The sequence below is a fragment of the Chaetodon trifascialis genome, chromosome 8 (genome assembly GCF_039877785.1).
Source record: "Chaetodon trifascialis isolate fChaTrf1 chromosome 8, fChaTrf1.hap1, whole genome shotgun sequence".
Taxonomy (NCBI): Eukaryota; Metazoa; Chordata; class Actinopteri; order Chaetodontiformes; family Chaetodontidae; genus Chaetodon; species Chaetodon trifascialis.
The window spans coordinates 4,304,269-4,326,493 of NC_092063.1; the positions used below are offsets into that span (position 1 = coordinate 4,304,269).

The 22,225-nt window shown below is 44.5% G+C and overlaps 1 protein-coding gene across 1 annotated transcript in view; it reads right to left on the reverse strand.

The window, feature by feature from the left end:
• acap3a (ArfGAP with coiled-coil, ankyrin repeat and PH domains 3a) overlaps positions 1–15,817 on the reverse strand; it is a 59,036-nt gene extending 43,219 nt beyond the window's left edge. Inside the window, exon 1 of the mRNA XM_070968130.1 lies at positions 15,653–15,817. Within this exon, the coding sequence (XP_070824231.1) occupies positions 15,653–15,699 (47 nt within the window). The 5' untranslated portion in view covers positions 15,700–15,817. The remainder of the gene's footprint in view (positions 1–15,652) is intronic.
• Positions 15,818–22,225: the final 6,408 nt, after the last annotated feature.

A 22,225-nucleotide genomic window follows, 5' to 3' on the forward strand; every position in this document is an offset into this window, starting at 1 on the left:
TTTCTTTCCTGTGTCAGCCTTTCCACTAATATTTCAAAGCTTTAACTGTGGGTCAGCTGTGGAACAGACGTCTTCTGCACAATATCGCCTTTCATTCTGCAGTCAGACGGCTGGATGGATTTCAGTGCTGAGGACAAACTCAAAGTGTCTAAAAGCAACTTCACGTCTTCTTTATTCTGAGAAAAACATTGTCACACAAAAGACTATTGACGTCCTTTCAGAGCATCTTCGGCTGCGACTGTCCTGCAAACTGCACTGCTTGATTAAATGAGGTGAAAACATTTTAATTTAATGCAACATTTGAAAGAAAAAGCTATATTCTGTATTTTTCTCACAGCCAATCATCTGACCGTCCTGCTGCTGTAAATACGCACCAAATGTGCATTAATCCGCAGCTGAAAAAAGTCCCCAGCTAATGCACAATGTCCTCCTGCTTCAGTGCTAAAACCTGCAGCGTTCTGGCTGCAGACTCTAGCATCACTTTGTTGGTGAAAATGTATAATAATGCACTGGAACGACAAAAAGCAGCTCAGTGCATCTGCTTGGTTACATAATGATTTTTTATGTGTGAATGTATCAGACGTTTTTGCATTTCTACAGATTTTAAAAAAGTTGAATCGACGCGTCCATCCTTGGCTGAATAAGTTGGATTTTCAAAAATAATGCTAAATTGATTATTGGGATATCAACAAAACATCACAAAGCAATCATTCTGCTCATCTTTATTAAGAAAATGCCCATTTTGTTCTGGTTTCAGCCTCTAAATTCTGAGGATTTGCTGATTTCCTCTGTCTTACATCCTGGACAAAGCGAGACATTTGATGACGCCTCCCTGGCTGTGATGGACTATTTTCACTATTTCCTGACGTTCTATTCAAACACACCTCTACGAAGTGCTAAAGCTTCATTGGGAGCAAATTGAGTTATTCCACAGAGAGCATGTACACATTTTCCAACTTCCACCACCGACTCTGTAACCAATACGAACTCTGTTAACACGTCAGAACAATCTGGCATCAGACAGCAGACAGAAGATGCTATTTCCTAAAACTGTGAATTCAATTCTGTCTTGAAGGATAGATTTAATGCGGTTTGTTCGTTTAGCAGTTTTCCACACACCATTTATGCCTCGAAAAAAGCCTCTGGAGCTTTGTGGTTGGGACTCTATTAGCTGCTAATACATCCCCAGTCTGTGCTGAACACTGCAACCACAGCGCAGGAGATTACTGAGATCAGTTAGCAGCGACGGATGACACTCAGTCCAGACAAAGCGCTAAATCTACTGTGTGTAATGCAATAAACTCAGAGAGGATGAGGTGGATTGGGTCGATTTCGGTGGACAGTATTTACAGTGAACCTTGTGTTGAACTTCCTGCTGACAGCGCGGTTCTTGGAAGCTGAGCTGGAATGCGGCTGAAAAAAGAGACAACGAATGGGAACGTGGCCGGCAGGTCCTGCGTGACCTTGAGCCGCTGTGGGTCAGCGGTGAGGTCATTCTGGAAAGCCCATAAACAACAAGTCCCCCTTAGATATGAGCAACAGGAAGAAACAACAATCCTGCTTTCACTAAAGTCTGTAATGGATAAAACACCAGTGAGGAAAAACCGCCGCTGGTGTGATGCAACAGTCTGAAACTAGACCTGACCAAGCATCACATTCAAATTATTGTTTTTTCAAACATACCACAGCGGCTCTTTGCTCGTCTTGAGCAACGGTGGGCTGATTCTAACATGTGAAGAGCTCTAACAGACTGAGCGGACCATTCAATTACTCAATAAACAACAAGGATTAATTTACATTAATTGATTGATATGAATAATGAATAATCTCAGTAGTTTATTGAGTGCAAGTCCTTGCAGGTTAAAGCTTCTTAGATGTGAGGAACACATTATAATATGCTTTAAATGAGCATTAAGATGTGATGTCGGCCTTGATCTAAGAACAAAAGATGCTGACTTAATATTCAATTTGAAAATATAACTAATTGAAATGTGGTTTTAAATTACTACAAATAAATTAACTCAAATTTTTCTAAATGCTCAGATATATCTGACTTAGTGCCTCAAAATATGGAAGAGCCTGAAAACCAAACAAATATGGACGCTTCACATCAGCAGCTGTCCAGTGTAACTAAAGCCCATTTTTAGAGGATATGTTCTCATATTGTAAAGTATTCTCATACTCATAGGCCAACTTTGTAATCATACAACTGTCTAGATGTCGTGAAGTTGTTAACACGGGAATCATCCATCCTATGTGACATATCTGACACAGCGGTGCTGTGAGCTAAAAGCTAATATCACCATGCTAACATGCTGAACATCTCCAATTTTGGACAAATTAAAACTCTGAGCTGGTGATGGAGCTGGATGACGGGTTAACTTAGTGACTTATCCAAAAGCTGTCGAGACATTTCACTAAAAAACCCAAACGTCAACTTCACAGCAGTGCTGGATGGAAAGTCGGGATCACCGTAGTCGGCAAAATTCATCGTCTGGAGACTAAGCCAGCAACTGATGACTGTTTTCATTAACTATTAATCTGCAGATTACTTTCACAAGTCATCAATCAGTTTTATTAGAACCGTTTAGTCTATAAAATGTCATAAAACTGTGAAAAATGATTTTCTTTTGGTCGACTAATCACTGAAGCTCGGCTGGAGACCACGAATGTCTGTGCAAAATGTGCGTCTAATAGTTATTGATACATTTCAGTCTGGTCCAAATTGGTGGATCGACTTTGCTTAGCTTAGCTGCTAGCGAGGCTAATAAAACAATATTGATTTAAAGCCCTCGTGTCGGTCTTTGGATGAAGGGCAGATCATCTCACTTCCAGTTTTTCCTGTATTGTCAAATTTGGCACACGGCGGGAAGAAGGTCTTTAATATCTGATGAATTAGGCTCTTTGACGAACCAGCTGGGTGTCGTCGCCATACATAATGCAGCGCCACCTCCATCCCCATCAGATACGGTCGGGGGGGGGTCGCACAATTAGGCCAACACAGCCTACGGGGAAATGGCACCTCCAACACGGAGCCAACAAAGACGGTCATGTAGAGGAAATGTGACACAGATTAACCCCTTCAGCGGCGTTTGCAGCGCTCCAATGTTGAACTGGACGAGTCTGCGGGTGCTTCCTGTGCACCGTGAAGAGGGAAACGGACCTGAGTGGACAGTCTCAAATCGGGTGTTTGTTATTACAAAGGATGCAAGAGGATGTATCCGACGTCATAACAGTATTGTGAGGGTGGGTGGGGAGAGGGGCGCCGCTGATCAGCGGGGGTAAACGGGAGAAGGGCTGACGGGCCAGAGAAAGGTCAGGATATGAGAGGTCTCGGCTGGCGGCGCAGGTTTATATTAACTCAGGGTGGTCCGGGATGACGGCAACACACAAAAATGTCAATGAAGATATTCGGGACGTAAGAAGGAACACACACACACACACACACACACACACACACACACACACACACACAGAGGATCCAGAGGAGGCTATGGGAACCGGCCTGGACAATGTTCCATTGAAGGGAGGAAGACAATAGAGCCTACAGACGCGGTGCTTCTCGCAGCCTTTTTCTGGGCAGCTCACCAGGCCGCCGGGGTGAAAAGCGGCTAGAATAGAGCGCCGCTCACAGTCAGCCAATCCTACGGCATAACACCCTGACATTTTGGTGAAATAGCTGAATTCCCTCAGTGAAAATCCCCACACAGGCGTGATGTGTCCGGCCGTGGTGGGGCTGAGCTGGGAGTCTTCCCGGCATTTTTGTGGGCTAAACACGCAGCTTGGCTTGCACTAGAAAGGCATACCAGACGCGTGAAGCATTCAGCTCTTTCCTGTCTGAAAGCCGAAGAGATGGTGCTCGCAGGAACAGCCGCTTCAACGACAGGCAGCCTCCACGTGAATCAGGCCGAGCTCCCTTTCAGTCTGAACTGCGTTTGGTCCAAACATGAAAATGTCAACTGCAACTCTGCTGTTTTACATTTGATCCAAGAGAAATGACACAACCGCCGTGGAGACACCGCAGACTCATGGTTTATATTAGCATGTGGAGCTTGGTTATACATCATGCTGACATCAACAGGAGAGCTGATGGATCCTGTCACCTCCTTCTGGGCTTCCCCCAGGTGTTTCCTCTGCTGTGAAGTCAGCAAAATGCCCCTGACGTCACTCTCTGGCTCTCCTCCATAACCTACGACCCCTTCCCATGAGGCCATGGACCTGAATGTTGATCCTGTGTCACCCAACTAATATCAGCAAGGAAGCACAATGAGGACACAAAGCCAGGGAGGATGCTGGGAAAACAGGGACCCAAAGCCTGGAGCTTGAGTTGCTCAACCTGAGGCGGGAGCGTTAAATGTGGAGAGAAGTCAAGAAAACAAGAATTCCTTGCCAGCTTTCCTGAGTGAAACCCGCAAACTTGCGCGAGAGCCATGCAACAGGCAGAAAGCACTGACACTGGATGTGCAGAAACGACGACGGAGCGCAGCCGAGTGAAGCGCGGGCTCGCCGCCCGTCCTCGGCTAACAATGCTGAAACACAGCAATGAAAATGACCCTCCGGAGAATCACAGCTGCAGCAGCTCTGCCAGAACCAGAGTGAGGAGAGAAAACAGCAGAAATGTGCAGCTTTGTGAGAAAAAATGAAGTGGAGTCACGGCTCATTGGCCTCTTCACCAAACCACGCTCTCCGGGGAGAAACACAACAAGCATCAACAAGAGTGAGAAAACAATGAATAATGAGGAATGTGAAATTCAGTCTGAATATGATCCCAACAGGGGCTGCGAGGAGCCATTATTTTCATTATCGCTTAAGCTGCTGATTACTTTTCAGTTCATCCAGTCATCACAATTTCATCCTTCACAGTTTACTGTGATATAAAACAGGAAAAGAAATATAAAACAGTCACATTGAAGAAGCTGGTGCCAGCAAACAGCTGAATTTTTGTCTGAAAAGTGACTCCACACAATTAGAGGTTAAAATGATCCTCTTTAGTCTTTAAATGTGAGAAAAAAGTGAAAAACGTCCATCATGATTTCCCAGATCCACAACAACAGGGCTGCAACTAGCCATTATTTTCCTTAATGATTAATCTGAGGGTTATTTATTCAATCAATTCAGAGTTTGGCAGCAGAAACTACCCAATTATACTCCATCAAATGTCTTGTTTTTTGCCTGATCAGCAGTCCAAAACCCCAAAATACTTAATTTACTCTGATCTAAGACAAGGAAAAGCAGCAAATTCTCTCATTTAGGAACCTGGAACCATCAAATATTGCTTGAAAAATGAACCCAAGCAATTAATCGATTATTAAAACAGCTGGCTTTAAATTGAGCTGAAGGTCATCTGAGGTCAGCCTCCAAACATATGTCTTCACTTATGGATTGGTGGAATAAAGAAAAGCCTGCTTAAATACTCGTCTTGTGTGGGGTGGTGGGCAGTCATTTGTGCTTTATTAACACTGGAAGTTGTTTAAGGCTGTTAAGGAGATTTATGCTGTGACTCAGGGCTGGGTGTCATAACGGGGGAGTCAGCAGCTCCTCACACCCATCGCCTCCCCGGGGTTCTGCCCTTTACTCTGAACCTGTTTGTAATATCTGAACGCGCTGACGCACTTCCTGGCCTGTCCCTAGACCCGGTTCTGGCCCGGCCGCGACCAGAGGCCTGCCCCCGCACACAGAGGAAGGCGGGGAGGACGGAAAAGGGGAAGAGAAGGCAGGGAGCAAATCAAAAACAGATGCTTGTACACGTGTGATTCAGCATTTCAAAACTGAGCTGAGGCGCCGGAGGAGCACCGTGATTCCTCCCTTCTTATTCCCCCATTGATGCCAAAAGGCACCGCTGCATGGTCCAGCTCGCCACTTCTGTCGATAGCTTTAGTCCATTTCCTGCGCATGTAGCACAGACTGATGTTGACACACCTGGAACCGACCCAGCCACTTTCCTCCCCCGGGATCACCACTCTCCAAGCTGCCTGGTCATCGGGGGAGACGCTTCAGAGACACGACATTAAACACTGAAGTCTGTTAGTCATAACTCTCTGTTTTATTCGTCCCGTCAAACACAGGTCCAACTGCGTGTCATGCTTATTTTATTCTTCAAGAACGGTGGCGGGACCGAACGCAGGTCATCACGTCTGCTGACAAATGACGCACAGCCGCGACCAAAGAGCCGAGCCCAGTGGCCGTCTCACTGAGGGGAAGTTCCTCACATGCTGCCTTTGACTGGAGGGTGAGCTCCAAAAACAGAAAGTCTAAAAACACAGCTGAGAGATGGACCACGAGATAGCAACGATGCAGCCCTTCTGTGCTGAGGAAATTGGGTATTTTCCAATTAGTGCTTTGAATGCAAGAAGAGGTCAGTCCAGGCTAAACGCACTGCACTCCTAATGAGAAAACCTCATACAGATTAATCTGATTTTTAAAACCTAAAGCTTGAGCCTCTGTGAAATGTTTCTAGGTCATGCACTCGACGCACTTTAAACAATCCAGACTCTCAGAGCAGTTGAAGCAATAGTTTAGACATTTTTGGAAATTCTCTTTGGAAATGAGATCGATACCGCTCAAATTTCTGTCTGTTGAAGTGTTTGTGCTCGTTGAGTCACGCAAAACAGCCAATTTAGCGAATGTTCAGACATCGGCTGTAAGCTAGCTCCATGTGACCATGTGTTTGAGATTGTGCCTTCGTGTTCACGTTCAGCTCTGCCTCTGAAAAACAAAACCAGAAACTGTTTCTGTTCCTCTCTCATTTCCCTGCCTGTATGTTTATGAAGCAGATTCATGGAGCCTCAGGATAAGTGGAAAGTTTTCGCTTGAGTTGAACACTTTGAACTCATACGTAGGTCTTTTTGTATCTGACAGAGTCCAGGACTGGAAAAATCCCAAAAGCAGTTTTAACCATCCAAAAATCAAAGCTTTGGTTCTTTACTTTGTTATTATCATCTACAGTTAGTTAAAAGTAGCTGTGTGTTTGGCTCTGTTAGCGGTTAGCTCCATTAGCTCTGTTAGCTAGCGATAGCAAAACACCCTGCAGCACTCTGCTGCCCATCAGCTGTTAGCTGCTAACACCTACTAGCTAGCTAGCTAACTCTCTTCCTGCCAATTTCAACATGGATTTGTTGTTGACAGTGTAGCATTAGGCTGCAGCTAGCCTAGCTCGGTCCTCTGGTATCAAAATACAACTAGCAGCAGCAATTTTTCTCGTGTAAAACTGAGGTGTAAAAACAACTACCTAGTATGTGCACGGCCAAAAAATAGCCCAGTAAACACAAAAAATGTGAAATTGTCAATTTTACACTTTCTGTACAGATAAAAAAAGACAAGACAAATCATGTTAATTAGCGAGCTTCAGACGTGCTAATAAATGGCTTCTGTTACCTGTGGCCAGGCTACAAACCTGCTCCCATTTCCACTCTCTGTGCTAAGCTAAGCTAACCGGCTGTAGCTTCACATTCAACAGACAGATGAGTCGATCAGTCTTATCATGTAACTCTGCAACAGAGAGCGAATACGCGAAACCGTGATGTGGAAACACCAAATAATTGCTGATCATAGTGTGGAGGAAGAGAGCTGCACTGCTGTGCTGTCATACCCTGCAGTTCGTCTGACAGCCCTATTTTACAGTATGGGTAATCCACCCAGAACATTAGTCAGACTATTTATATTAACTCAGAATTATAGCCCATTTCACAAGGCATAAACGGCAGCAGCCCCCACGGAGTCACGTTGCAGCTGAGGCTTAACTCCCTCCCTGCAGGGTCAGAAAGGCTTGAAGGTGATACCGATCCCAATATGAGGGATTCCAGCAACCTGTTGATAGCTATGCTACAGTACACAAATGTTTACAGATGTTTCTGCCTTTGACATAACACATGATCGGGCCCATCTCTGGGAAAATTGGAGCCCTTCTCTCACATACGAAGAGGAAAGTCGATTTCTCTTCCAAACAGTATGAGACATCTGATATCAACAGCCATGCAGAATTGAGATCAGATGTTCGGTCTCCATTACCATAATCCAATCTGCTTGGGAAAACAATGCCGAGCTGTGAGCGATTTCGTTCACCCCTGCACACTGTGAAGTAAGACCAAAGGCTCGGATTATCAGCGTTAAAAATCTGCTCAGTGTGTGTGATACGGCGCTCGTCGGCCCGGCCCTTGTTTTCGAAATCCCCTGCCTCGCATTAGTCATTGCTGGTCTCACTCGCCGTGGGTTGTGATAGGAATACTAATGCCAATTTACTACAACTCATCCATCATTTAGGGCTCAGGATGTTGCCATAGTGCTGATTCAATGTCTGCGGCCCAGCATGCGCAACCTGTGGCAACACCGGATGGCTGATTTGAAAGAGAGACAAGGGGAACTGAGCGGAGCGGCGGCCATGAGCTCCGGCTATTAGATTTCATCGCACTTAATAAACCGTTCACACTCTCGCCGGTTGTCCGCTGACTGATCGAGGTCTTTGTCATCCCTCAGGATGTCCGAAGCAGATTAGCACAGTGTTCGGCATGCAGCACCGTGCTTTTCAATGCTCTTTGTGTGAGCAGTGTGTGAAACGTCTTGCTATTCATTAAAATGAAATGAGAGGGACAGCCAGGGCTCATGTGGCGAGCCCCCGTCCTTCAACACAAAAGGCTCAGGGATGACATCATCTCTGCATCCTGAAGCGTTTCACCAGGGATTAATCTCCATTTATACAAATCTTCAATTAACTTCCTGAATATACAGCATATAAACACACACAATATGATGCGTATGCACTGTATGAAACAACTAAAATGTTCCATGACCTCACTGTGACATGAAGATGTTCTGGCATGTGTACAAGATGAAAAAATATCACACCGTGCTGCTTTTACTCGCGGAAAGGTAGAATCGACCAGTAGAAAGATGGAGCGACATGTTGGATGCAGCAGGCTGTGCCTTAAGTGATTGTTTAAAGTGACTGAAGGCTGCATTATACAGTGAGAACAATCCCACGATGCAATGCGAACACTTAATAGATGTAAAAAATTACAGCAGTGTGTCCCTACACCTAGCAGTGATTAAGAAAATGACCCTGAGGCATCTCTGGAGGATGTGAAGGCACGCTGAGCAGGAGATGCTGCCATCCCAATCCACCTGAGGGCTTGTATATCTGCTGCACATTGTGAGGTACGCTTAGCGAAAACTAATGCTAATGCAAGCAACACCTCTAAAACAGTTCCAACAGAAACTGAACATTTATTGAGGGAAGATTGGTGGCACGGTGGTACAGTGGCAACACTGTCGCCTCACAGCTAGAAGGACCCGGTTTTCAATTCCCACCTGAGGCGCTGGGGCCGTGTCTTTCACCATGCCTTCGGTATCCCAAGGAAAAGGAGCCTTTCTGTGTGGAGTTTGTATGTTCTCCCCATGTTCTCCTCCATAAAATACCCCCACTAAAAACATGCAAGACCAATGGTGATGAAAGGAACTGGGTCCCCAGGCGCCGCTGTGGGCCGGCAGCCCACCGCTCCTGGTCCGCCGCGGAGGAAGCACTGACCAAGGATGGGTCAAATGCGGAGAAATAATTTCACACGAAGCATGGCGTGTGTGCATGTAGCGTGCATTGTTGTGTGTGATAAAGTACGTCTCTTCTTCTTCTTCTTCACTGTTGTATCAGCCTGCGTTCGTTTTAACCAGGTGTGCATCATAAACCTGCAGCTGAGTGTGTGTTCTTTCAAACGCTCTATAATGATCATCTACGCGCAGCGACCCTCCAGCAGCTGCCCTACATGCTTTGGAGCCTGGCGAGCTCCGAGGCTCCAACTGGCAAAAGCCCTTCATCCGGTCTCATTTTAAAAAGATGAAAGCCTTTCCAGCTAATGGCGCCGAGCCGTCTCCGTAGGAGGGCAACAACGGCGTGATTAAGAAATCACACTGCTCCATGTATCATTAGATCTGTTTGCAGTCCTTTACATCAGGAGGACACCAGTTGGACGTTAAGCCTCCAGGTGTGACACCTTGCCGTCCGGGGATCTGAGCAGGCGAATGTGGGCCAATCCCTGATTAGGACGCGCAAGCCTTCAAACCACACACTGCTGCTTTAATCCCTGTCACTTTCATTACCTGGAGTTGTTGGCTCCAGCGCACAGAGCTCACGGTCGCCCTTAACGGGTTATGGTGAAAGCGCCCGCGGGCCAGCGCCGCTGAGCTCTCTCATCATTAAATCAAGCACGGCGATGAAAATTAAAATAGCAGAATAAACTCACAAGGGTGGGGGAGGTGGCAGCAGAGCATGAGTTTAATGCGACTAATGCGGAAATCACAAGCAGAGTTCATTAAACTGATGCCGAACAGGACACGGGCTTCACGGGGAACATTTTTTTTGAGTCTCAGCTCTTAAATATGCAATGAAAGGCGGCTATAAATGATTAAGATATCAGCTGCTGCTGCGCGAGGAGATGGATGTGATGGAGACCAGCTCGGTATCAGCAATGTGTTTTTTTTTTTTCAGTCACAATAACGCTGAGCCCCCCCCCCCCCAACCCTTAGCTGGCCAAAGTCACAGTCTTGGGAGGAGCAGTGTTGGCTGAACAGAAGGGCCACTGACACAGATTCAGGGAAGGAGGTCAGTCTGAAATAGAGCAGAAGCAACAAGACCACGCCGTCGGTAGGAATTCCTTCCAGCTCCGTGCAGCTGGAGATGCAGATCCTCCAGAAACGGGTTTGAACCGAGAAGAACCGCATGAATTCAACACGACTCCGAGCATGAAGGGCTTCAGACGTTAGTGGTGCCGCTATGAGCTTCGTGTTCGTAGCGGGTCTGTGCAGTTGTTTATGAGCAGGGACGGACTCCAGCGCGAAGACCCTCTCGGTAAATGTGTATTAAATATGAAGTCAGCTAATGTAATCCCACCATAAATTCCTTCCCCACAGAGGAGGAAACAGATGGCAAGAGTACATTTTGAAAGATAAAAAATAAATCCAGAGGCGAAATGAGTCAGGTACTTTCCAGTTCACTTGCACAACATGCAACAAGGAGCGAGCGATAATTCAGGACCGTCATCGGCCGACTTCGGGTGGAAACATTTTATGATGAAAAACATGCAGAGCTGGTGTTTTTCACAGCTCTGCTGTTCAAATGATTGATTCCAAAGTCATTTTTAGAGCTTTCAGAGCTTATTTGTGATTGGTTCCTGCCTCTCAGCTGTAAAGATTGATGATAAGAAACTGAATATTTTAGATCTTTGGCAGGTTGGCTGGACATAATAAGTAATTTGAAGAGGTCACCTTCGGTTTTAGGAAACTGTGATGGCCATTTCTCACTATTTTGTACTCGACCAAACTATTAATCAAGAAAATAACCATCAGTTTTATTGATAATAATAAATAAACTTTTGGTTTTGGATGAGTTTTTCTCTGCTGTAATGAGGTGAAAGTGGACCACAGCACCATGTCCTGAATATCAGTTTGACCGTTCTGTACTCGACTTTGCAGGCATACATATATTCTTTATTTACTGTATTACTTCCAAACTTTAATGTTATTTCCTTAAACTTCCACTAAACAGCTGCAGCTAATTCATCTCTCCAAGGCGAGACTTTACACCAGATGCTCAGCATTCCTCCACACCAGCCGTCTCCAAGAATCTGACACACACCCCCGTCACCCAGTCATCTGACTCTGTGTCACACATCCATCCGTCCGGTCCTCCTCTCACAGAGACGCTGTAGCAGCGAGCGCCGCAGGTCATTGGCCTTGGATTCTCCGCTTGCCAGGCTCTCCGCTCTGCTCTGTGAATCAATGACGAACCGTCACCGTGAAGGCGGCGTCGCCTCAGCTCTCCGCCTCCAGCTGTTCACACGGGAAGGGAGGAAGGATCATGGTGGCTCTCTGCCCCGAGGCCATTCAGACACTGAGAAAAGAGCCTGTCCCTCAGCGGAAGCAAGAAGCTCTCTGGACAATAGTTATATTCTGCTGAAGGACACGCGAACAGACCGGCAAGGCCGCTGGAAATCCCACCAAACAGCAAAGAGGGCAGTAATGACATATCCTCAGACACTCAGCATAAAGAGGCGTTTATAGCGGTTCAGGTCCTAAAGACCTGAGGCTAAAGGCAGCTCTTAAGTGGCAGAGTTAGGAGAAACTCCTCAACATGCATCATAAATGTATAAAGCCTTTTAGCACTAAAGTCCAGATGACTCCCAACTCATGAAACCTGCTCACAGTCTGTACGATGCTGCAGGTAATGCACCTTGTTGTTTCAGTGTTGTTGAAAATACAATAATAAAGTTTAAGTGAATAAGGAAACACATGCAAATGCACATAATGCAGTAACGCCAGAGACAAGTATCTCTTTTTAAAACTGTGCACCTCACATGAACTGCAGCCAAAGACTCTGGTTTCTAAGCCAGCGAGTTCCCTCGTTATCGTCCCCCGACAGTATGTGAGTGTGACCTCAAATTAACATGTCAGTGGGGAGAAAACAGCTCCGGCGCTGTGTTTTGCCGGAGCAAACACAAACACACGAGCCGCTGTGGCCGGGTAATCATTACAGGCCGCGTTCTCAAAGCAGATGTGGAGAGCATCACCGGTCGCAACCTCACATCTGTCCGGGTATCCATGGAGACAAAACACAGAGCACGAACAGTTTGTTCAGGACATCTGAACTGGACGGGTGATTCATCACGCCGCTGAGAAGTGCTTACACAGCAGATTTAAAGGAGAAGACGACGAACCCGCCATGTCCAGGATCGAGCTCAGGCAGAGAAGCCGGGACATGTGAGATAAAACTGTGCGGGACTGATTTCCTGCATGATTTTCCAGCGTGTGCAGGAAGCAGAGCCAGTCCTCACAGTGAAAAGCTCTGATCTTCCTGCACTCCGGGCCTGTTGCTTCCTTCCAGTCGTCCACCTCCAGGCTTGTTACATAACACTGCACTGCGCTGCTTTTAGCTCCACAAAGGAGCCGTTTGAAGGCTCAGTGAAAACACTGTTACAGGCTTCAGTGGCTGCGAGAACATGCCTTTGCTTTGTCTCGTTCAGCGTCTCTTCGAGTCGTTTAAACAGCGGCAGATAGAAAAACTGGAGGGCGGCTTGTAAGAGCGAGTGTTTGATCCTCTCAAGCCGCTGAGACGCATCTGTGCAGCTCATGAAGAGGAGGCGTATTTTCATTCCAGCCTGATAAGAGATAACGTTCTCCAGCCATTCATGAAATAAGACCACAGATGCGTCTCAGAGCTCTGAATAAAGAGGTAGGTGACTCTTTAGCATGCAGCCTGTCTCGCTGCTCTGCATATGAAACGAGGGAGGAGATGGAGAGCGCGAGCACCCTTCACTCAGCGCTTCCTGAGATGTGCCGCTCTGCAGCCCAGATGGCAGTCATTAAGGTGCTGCTGCCAAGTCTGGAAGTCTTTGATTTGGAAGCAGAGATTTTATCTCTGAGCGCAAACACGAGTGCAGTGTTGGAAAGTAGAAGAAGAAGAAGAAGAAGAAACGTACTTTTATTTATCACACACACTGCATGCACAAATACATGCACACGCCATGCTTCGTGAAATTATTTCTCTGCCTTTAACCCATCCTTCATCCGTCTTCCTCCGCGGCAGACCAGGAGTGGTGGGCTGCCAGCCAACAGCGCGCCCGGATACCCAGTTTCCTTTGTCACCATTGGTCAGGTGGTGATCTTGTTGCATGTTTTTAGTGGGGGTATATTTTTTATGGAGGATACCCCAGGTGAACTACATTTATTTGACAGCAGCAGTTACTTTCAGATTAAGATGCTACATAAAGACATGTGATGAGCTTGTGACCCCTTATAATAAAACCACTAAGCAGATTTATTTTTATGACTGATTAGCATTTCCACCAGAGCAAAGATGGAAAAAAAAAGTCCAAAATATGAATAGAAATGGATCATCTCATGACCCCTCAGAGTTATCTTGTGATCCTTTGGAGGAGCCTGATGCCTCGGTTGGGACTAAACTTCCTGATTGTTTATAACGTAATTAGAACTACAAATGCCGCTCACACACTGATGCGTCAGTGTCGACAATCAAATAATGTGATATATGATATTATGATCAGTCCCAGACTCCCTCTGGACTGATTTTGCAGACTATCTGTGCATCTATTTTTGTCCTTTTTAGAGCATTTTAAACTGTCCTCACTCCACATGCAGGGCGTCCTTTAACTTTAAGTCTGTTTGACGAGCATGAAGCTGCCAGGAAAAATGGCAGAGATGTTAAAAATGTACAAATTTTCAATAGTTATCATGAAATGTGTTGTTGTAGAACAGTTCAAGGTCTATTTAGCGTTCAGTGAAATGTTGAATGCAGGACTTTTACTTTACAGTCTCATTCTGGTGCTTTTTCTTCAGTAAAGGATCTTCCCCCGCTACTCAAGTGTCAAAGACCCCCCCCCTGACCCTCCCCTCCCAGCCGGAGAGCCTCTTGACTCGTTGGGAGCAGACGACCAGGTTTAGATGTGGGTGTAGAAAATTCCTGCCTTGTTTATGTAACCTCTGGTGGACGGTGGTAAGGGGCTCTGGCGCAGGCTGTGTGGGGAAACCTTCAGTTTCCTCTGATCCGACGAGAGCCGATGGCTCAACCTATTAACCTTCAGTCTAATCAGCAAACGTTTTGATTATTTCTCTTTTCTTTCAAGGAAAAATCCCATAAATTCATTGGTTCCAGCTTCTCTGTGAGGATTTGCTGCTTTTCTTTGCCTCGTTTGAAAGGAAATTAAATCTTTTGGTGTTGTGGTACATTTGAAGAGGTAACCTTTGATCTGAGGGAATCATGACGGCCATTTTTCACTATTTTCTCACATTTTATAGACCAGAATGATTCATCAGGAAAGAGAGTGGGCAGTGTAATCGATGGTGAAAATAAGCTTTAGTTGCAGCTCTTCTTCTATCATCTCTTGATTGTCTGTTGAATCATAGCATCGTATTGTTTTAAGGCTGCAACTAACATTTTTAATTTCAGAATCGATTCACCGAGAGGTTACTGCACTGTTAGTCAGACAGAACAAGACATTTGAACACATCGCCTTCAGCTATAGGAAACTGACTTTTTCTGACATTTTACAGACCAGACGATTAACTGACTGATGAATAATGAAAGAAAACTCATTAGCTGCTGCTCTGCTCTCAGCTGCATCCTTTGGGCATTTGATGTTGTGAGGAATTCTTTCATAAAAGAGCAAATCATCTCCATCCAGTGCCTTCATTTCTCCTGGATCAAAGCTTCGGTATCTTATTACACTGATCTCCTGAACATCATCTGATCTGTCAAATGGATGCAGATAAAATCCAAAGTATGGCAACACGAGGAGGAGAGACAATGTGACAACGTGAGGACCAACACATGAGACTTTGATCTCAGCAGCTCCCATGTGACACCTCACTGCTCATCATCATGCCAACTGCAACACATGCCTGACGTGGAGGCTGTGAAAATAACCCCAAATCTGACTGTTCCTGTAACCCAGACCCCTCTGATTGGCTGATCGGATCCAGGTATTAATCCCACTGCGATGGTAGTCCAACATCAGACAGACAGAGAAGACACATGGACATGGCAGTTGCATTCAAAGCCTGCGGTAAATAATGTGACCAGAAAAGTGTGCTGCGAACTGTAGCGTTCAACAGTTCAACGAGTGCGTCGGCACACAGAGTTTCGCGTTCTTACCTGAACCGGGGTGAATCTTTAATACATTCTTCAAAATCCACCGTCATCTTGGGCTGGAATCAAGTTTTTAACGCCTTTAAAATGCGGATTTCATGTCCCGGGTAAAGCAGAAATGCCAGTATCCGACAGCGACAGCCTCCCTCCGTGTCCGGCTCCTGCGGCGGTCCTCAGTCCCGCTCTGAGGCTCCGAATCCGCCTCACTCAGTCCTGAACCCTGTGCTGCCTTCAGGTGCTCCTGCCAGGCTCGGACTTCAAAAATGCCACGTCCGATGTACGATGTATAGTCTGCAACGTAAAAGTAGCAAAACCACAATGTACTAATACTCTGTAACAAGTAACTGCATTAAAAATTTTACTGATATAATATTGCAAAAGTACTTAAAACATCAAGGTATACTGAAACTAACAAGAGTAAAAGTACTCATTGTACAGTTGACCTTTTATAGTTTATTGTTTTAAATATTATGGTATTGTTACTTTTACTTAAAGGTAAAGGATCTGAAGACTAGCTGCTGAACTACATACTGTGACCTGTTTTCAAGAGGAGTGATTTGAGTTTTTCTATCAACTTTGTAATATTTTATTTTTCATCTTAAAGGATGTGTGCGGAGCTCAAGAGACCAAAAGTTAAAAAAAAATAAATAAAATAAAATAGTAAAATAAAATAATAAAAATAGTTTTTGATCCTATGAATAATGTTATGATGTTAGTTTCCACAAAGACAACATTATAAAATTCTGTTTTTAATGTAAAATAAATCTGAATCTTTTCATCATGTTTCAGATGGTACAGTACAATTCAGCTTTAAAAATATCTAAAGTGTCTGTGCATAATACTAAACAAACTTAAACAATAGTTTGAGAGTTAATGATAAGATGAGATACAGATTGCTCTCAGGCTCTTCAACAGGTTTGACTCAGGCAACACCATCAGTGTCAGGAGTGATTAATAAACATTAATAAACATTAAGAGATCCTTTGATTGAAAATCTTAATTTAGATTTGAAGTGTTCCAAGAGCTGTGGGGAAACCGAACAGGGTTGTTGGAGGGTTGCGGTCAATCAGTGTGTTGAGGGCCCAACACTTTAAACACATTGGACCAAAGGACTGACAGCCAAGGGCGTGTCCAGGACACGAGTGAATGGTTAGCTGGAGATGTTTGAGAGAAATATGCTTGCCTATTTTGAGTCGATAAAGTATGCTTTGTGAGCTACACTGCGGGGCAGTAGGCTGTGCCTGGCACATATGGATGTGCAATGCACCGGGCGATGTATGTATTCCACTCATCATTTGAGATGGCAGCTTCTCCCTGGAGCCTTTCAGGCATACAGTAACATCGTCTTAACTACAAATGTCAAATAAAAACAGTGGAGTAAGAAGTACATTTCTCTCCATCAGCGATGCAGCATAAAGTAACATAAAATTAATGTTTTCAAGCAAAGCAAAAGAATCTCAAGATTGCACTTAAATACAGTACTTGCTGCTGCGCTGGTCACAGCAAATTCCATCATTTTACACCTGCAGATTGTCGTTTTGCGCACAACTCGCGCTAATCTTAACATTTCCGATAGCACTTGAAAGCAGCACGTGCTCAGCCTCTTGCATGAGGAGTGGAACGCTGACGTCACGTTCCAACTCATTTGAATGAATACATGATTTTTCTCACACGTGTTTCTCTCTGAGAAAAAGACAGTTTTTAGTCATTTTTAGTCTTTTGTTATTGTTTCTGTCGAATCAGCGAAAAGAAAAGTTTTCAGTTTCAAGTGAAACAGAAAATAACTACAGGGTCCATGACAGTTTGCTGATAATCACTATCACTCTCATTTTCTTATTCGCTGCATTTTCAGTAACTAAAGGGGCAGTAATTTTTCACTGTGCTTGAAATTTTTCTGATCATCAGAGAGGTGTGATAGAGGTATTTTTATTCTCTCTGGTGTGTTATCTCAAGCGATGAATAAGCAAACGCCCACCACAGCTTTAGTTGGTGCTCTTGGCTCAGTGAAGCTCCCTGCAGTCAGATCTTTTTCGCACCTCTGATTCGGTATGGTTTGTTCTCCATGTCACATCAGCATGTTTTACTGCTGTGCAAGCTGTGAAATCTATTAATGTAAAAGCCTGACTCTGTGACACTAATTGCTTCATTCAATGACACTTTAAAGAAACCTTTAACACACCCTTTAACAGTTGCTATATCTGTCTACTTTGCCATGCAGCTGTTAAAAGAGAATCCACTTCCCAGGCACGGCTATTATTAATTCACAGGAAATGGGAAAGCTTGGAGAAAGAGCGCCTGCTTGGGATTTCACTGCAGGTTTTCATAGAGCGCCATTGTTCCTTCTTCTTTCCTTTGAAAAGGCTGCAGCTCAGGCCATGAATGGAGATGATCTCATCCACTCTCTGCAGAGGTGTCTTGACTAAATACCACCATCAGTCACTGAGTCTCAGAGGAATGATAGACTTTATCAGCTGCTGCAGCAGTTTATTGTGTTAAATTGTTTGCTTTTCTAGCCACACAAGTGGGGATGGTCCACCGCTTCGGCCCACACCAAAATATTTCAAAAGCTTTTGGATGGTTTGCCATGAAATCTTTTCTTGTAGCACCATCGTGAGATTGACATTTGTATTTCTGAGCAAATTGTCTCAACTGTTTCATGGATTGCTAAGAAATGTGGAATAAATTACAGTAACTTTAATGAACCCATGACTATTCAGTGCTGTCATTGGGTCAAAATTTGATTGATTGATTTAGTGCTAATTAGCAAATGTGAGCATGCTAACACTGAAAAGGTGAACATGGTAAGCATAACTGCTAAACATCAGCAGGTCAGAATTTGTGAGCATGCTAACATTAGCATTTAACATGTGTATAGCCTCACATAACAGAGTTTTATTTCTGCTGGAGGTCAAAAGAAAGCCTGTGGCATTAAAAGCAGGAGCTTCACCTACACGGCAGCTCTGTTTTCACTTTTTGCATAAATGTCACTCACTGCTTTTGGGACTAAAAGAGTAGTTTCTCAGTCATTTGACTCCCCCACCATCCCCCGTCTCCCTCTTTGCCTCATCCCCAGTTCCTTCTCCTAATGTGAGATCAAAGCACCTCCTGCTTCTTTATGAAGCTGTCGAGTCAGCAGTCGGCTGATGAGAAAGTGCAAACTGCAGGAGAAACTTACGAGCAAACTTAGTCGCATGCAGCAGCAGCATTACGTGATCACAGGTACAGACATTTCTGTTCCCCTTTTGCATGAGCTGTAATAACTTTGGTGATCCCTTAACTTCATCCGGCGCCACTGTCATTTATCAGGTCAACAGTTTTATATTCTCCTCACCATCCTTAGCTGTACCTTGGGTATTGTGCTAATTAGCAAATGTTAGCATGTTAACACGCTAAACTAAGATGGTGAGCATGGTAAACGTTTGTCCTGCTCAGCATCGGCACTTTAACATTGTCATTTTGAGCGAGTCAGCATGCTGATCATTGCATTTAGCTCCAAACACCACTGTGCCTAAATGGGTGTTCAGACAGAAAAACAGCACTGACTTTGCAACTTTCAGAAAGAGCCTGGCTAGCTGTGCCCCCATTTCCAGTCTTTATGCTAAGCTAAGCTAGCTTCCTGCCAGGTGTTGCTTCATATTTAACAGACAGATATGAAAGTGGTATCGCTGTGCTCATTTACATTTCAGCGAGAGCGAATACATGTGTTTCCCAAAATGTCAAAGTATTCCTTTCAGATTTGTGAAGGTTTCTGGGGCAGACTGTGCGTCATAAACTGGAAGGAATGGCTTATTTGACAGAAAGATAATCTACAGAGCAGGCTGCCCTGCTATCATACCAGCAATGGACTGTTCATGACCCATCTCCTGCTGCTTTTGTCTCTGTGTGGCATGAAGCAGGGATGAGGCTCTTCTGCCTTTGTGCAGGGAAAATGAGTGGAAGGGAGCTGTCCACTCCCATTTCTGCTCCCATCAGAGGCCCTCTCATGGCAGACACAAGCACTGCTGCAGTGGGAGAGATGTGTGGGTCTCTGGGAGGGTGACCTACTTTTGCTCCCCTCTTTGGTCTGCTGGAGAGAGCTGCGAGCTGCGCTGCTGAGCACACAGCTTGTAATGTTATCCCTTCTGACTGCAGGTGCAAGGCTCTACAAGCCACTACCAATGAGGCATGTACAGATGCTGCACGAATCTTCCATATTATGCATGCATATGTCTCCTCAGCACTCCTTATATTAATTTTAATCTTGCCACAGGACTGCTGCACTCAGACTAGTTTCAACGCGTCTGTGTGCTAAGTATGTGAACCTAGAAGGTGGACGGATGTCTAGAGACATACTGGCACGATCATAGTATGCTGTATGTCGCATCTCATTTGTTTAATGTGCACAAAAATTGAAGTGTAAAAACATTAATTTCATCATTTTATGGGTTGATTTTTGCCAAGCTATTTCTTGGCCAGCATATATTGGGAACCAGTGAAGACTCCATGAAGCTGGTGGTCCCAGCCAAGAAAGTCTGGCACATAACTCCCCCAAAACTGTCATTTGTACAGTTCAATTCTTATACGGATTAGACAAAAGAGACATAATGTGTCCATTGGTGAACTTTCATGGTCATTACGGCACAGTTTTACTTGTAAAAACATTAAAATAAAACAAGGTCTTTGCTTGAAGTTGTCATAACCAGTAGACTCATGCAACCAGTGAGTCACAAAGTAAATACAGCTTTGTGTTTACGGGACCACTGAACTAAGGGATGCTGCATGTATGATAATTATACTTATTTTAATAAATCATATTCTCGCTCTGCATACTGGGTCACATCCAAAAGCCCTTGACACATGACCTCTCTGAGTTTGAAACCCCCATTACCAGAAGCTGTTTGCAGTCATTCTAACATGACTGATGACTTATTTAGCAGCCCTGGCAATGCACATTAGCCCGTGTAGCTAATGTCTCAGTCAAAGTGCCTATCCAGTTCTGAGCATTGCTCCTGGGGGTGATACGCCTTCCAGCATCGGTTCCACTGCATCACTACAGCTGCAGCGCAAGAGACGTGGGAGGGTGGAGGATTTAACTATATGTTTTCATAACCAATAAAACACTAACAGAATAAAAAACCATCACAGATGCTTTGATATGAAACTGATGACTGTTCACCGTTCAACATTCTTGAACTTTACAGAAGTATGCAAGAAAACCAAAGAAAGGCTTTGTCGGAGGATTAAAGGAACCATTCGCCACCGGTCTTAATTTGATTAACCAAAATAAGCCTATTTCAGCCTCCTCCACTACAGCCATGCTAGTGGCTCTGTTACACTTTAATGCTGAAAGAGAAAAGCTGTTAAATAGCTAAATTAAAGAATTTGACAAATTTAAAGTGTTTTACTAGTTTACTAGTTGTTTCCCCCTGCTTCTAGCTAAGCTAAGATAAGCTAATGTCCTGGTTCCAGCTTCATATTTAGTGTATAAGTGGCGTCGATCTTCTCATCTACTGGTTTTTTCCAAAAAGTCTTTCCCTTCACTGAAGAAACTACATTTAGGTCCTTCGCACATGTGGAATTAATGCTGTACAAATGCTGTATGTGACTGGAACATGGTTTAGACCCATCATTATCACTTCACGTCAACCTTTAAGAACATATCGTACTAATAAACAGACTCTCTGGAGCAGCGAATCATCACAAGTTTTGACCTTGGCTCCATTGTGTGTTAATCGTGTTAGGGTAAGCCTAATTGCTTAAGGAGTCACAGACTTCATAGCCCAAAGCCCTTCAGCGCCGGCCCAGCTCCTGATCCACTGGAAGGCTCATCAAAAGGCTGCAGTGTTGTTCCTGTCAGGGATTCCTGTGAAAGTGACAGGATCTCATAAAGAGTGAACAGGGTGAGCACTGGGTCACAGCTGCAACAGAAACAAAGGAAAGTACAGGAAGCCACTTTCACTGTGTCAGCTTGCATCAAATATTCAGACATCCGAAAAGCACTGCAGATCCTTCCCACTGGGCGTAAGGATGGTTTCAATGAATGGTGAAACAAAGGGTCGTTTAGGGTCGAAGTGTTGACTGCTGACAGTGAAACTTAGATCATTGCAGTAGCAAAGCAGCTGACCGCACCAGGAAAATTAATTATTTTGCTGAAGCTGTATCATCAACAAAAGAACAGTGGAGCCCGTTCAACCAGATTTAGCCTCTTTGGCAATAACAAAAAGGCCTTTAAGAAACAGTCTGAGGTTTTGGTTAATTCACTTTATGTCTTGGGTTATACAGGGACAATGATAGCACTCTCATGTCTGTTCATTAAATGTGAATCTGCAGCCAGGAGATGACTAGCTTAGCTTAGCTTAGCATAATAGCCTGGTTCTGTTCAAAGGTAACAAAATCTGCCTACCACCACCCTGGACACTGAAATTGTCTTTTTTAATTAGCTTTTTGTACAGATTGAAAAAACAAGATATAATGTGTTGATTAGTGATTTTAGGAGACACTAGTTTGTTTTCTTGTTTGTTTGTTTTTAATCTTTGGACAGAGCTTGTTTGCCCTGCTTCAAGTCTTTATACTAAGCTATGCTAACTGGCTTCTGGCTTT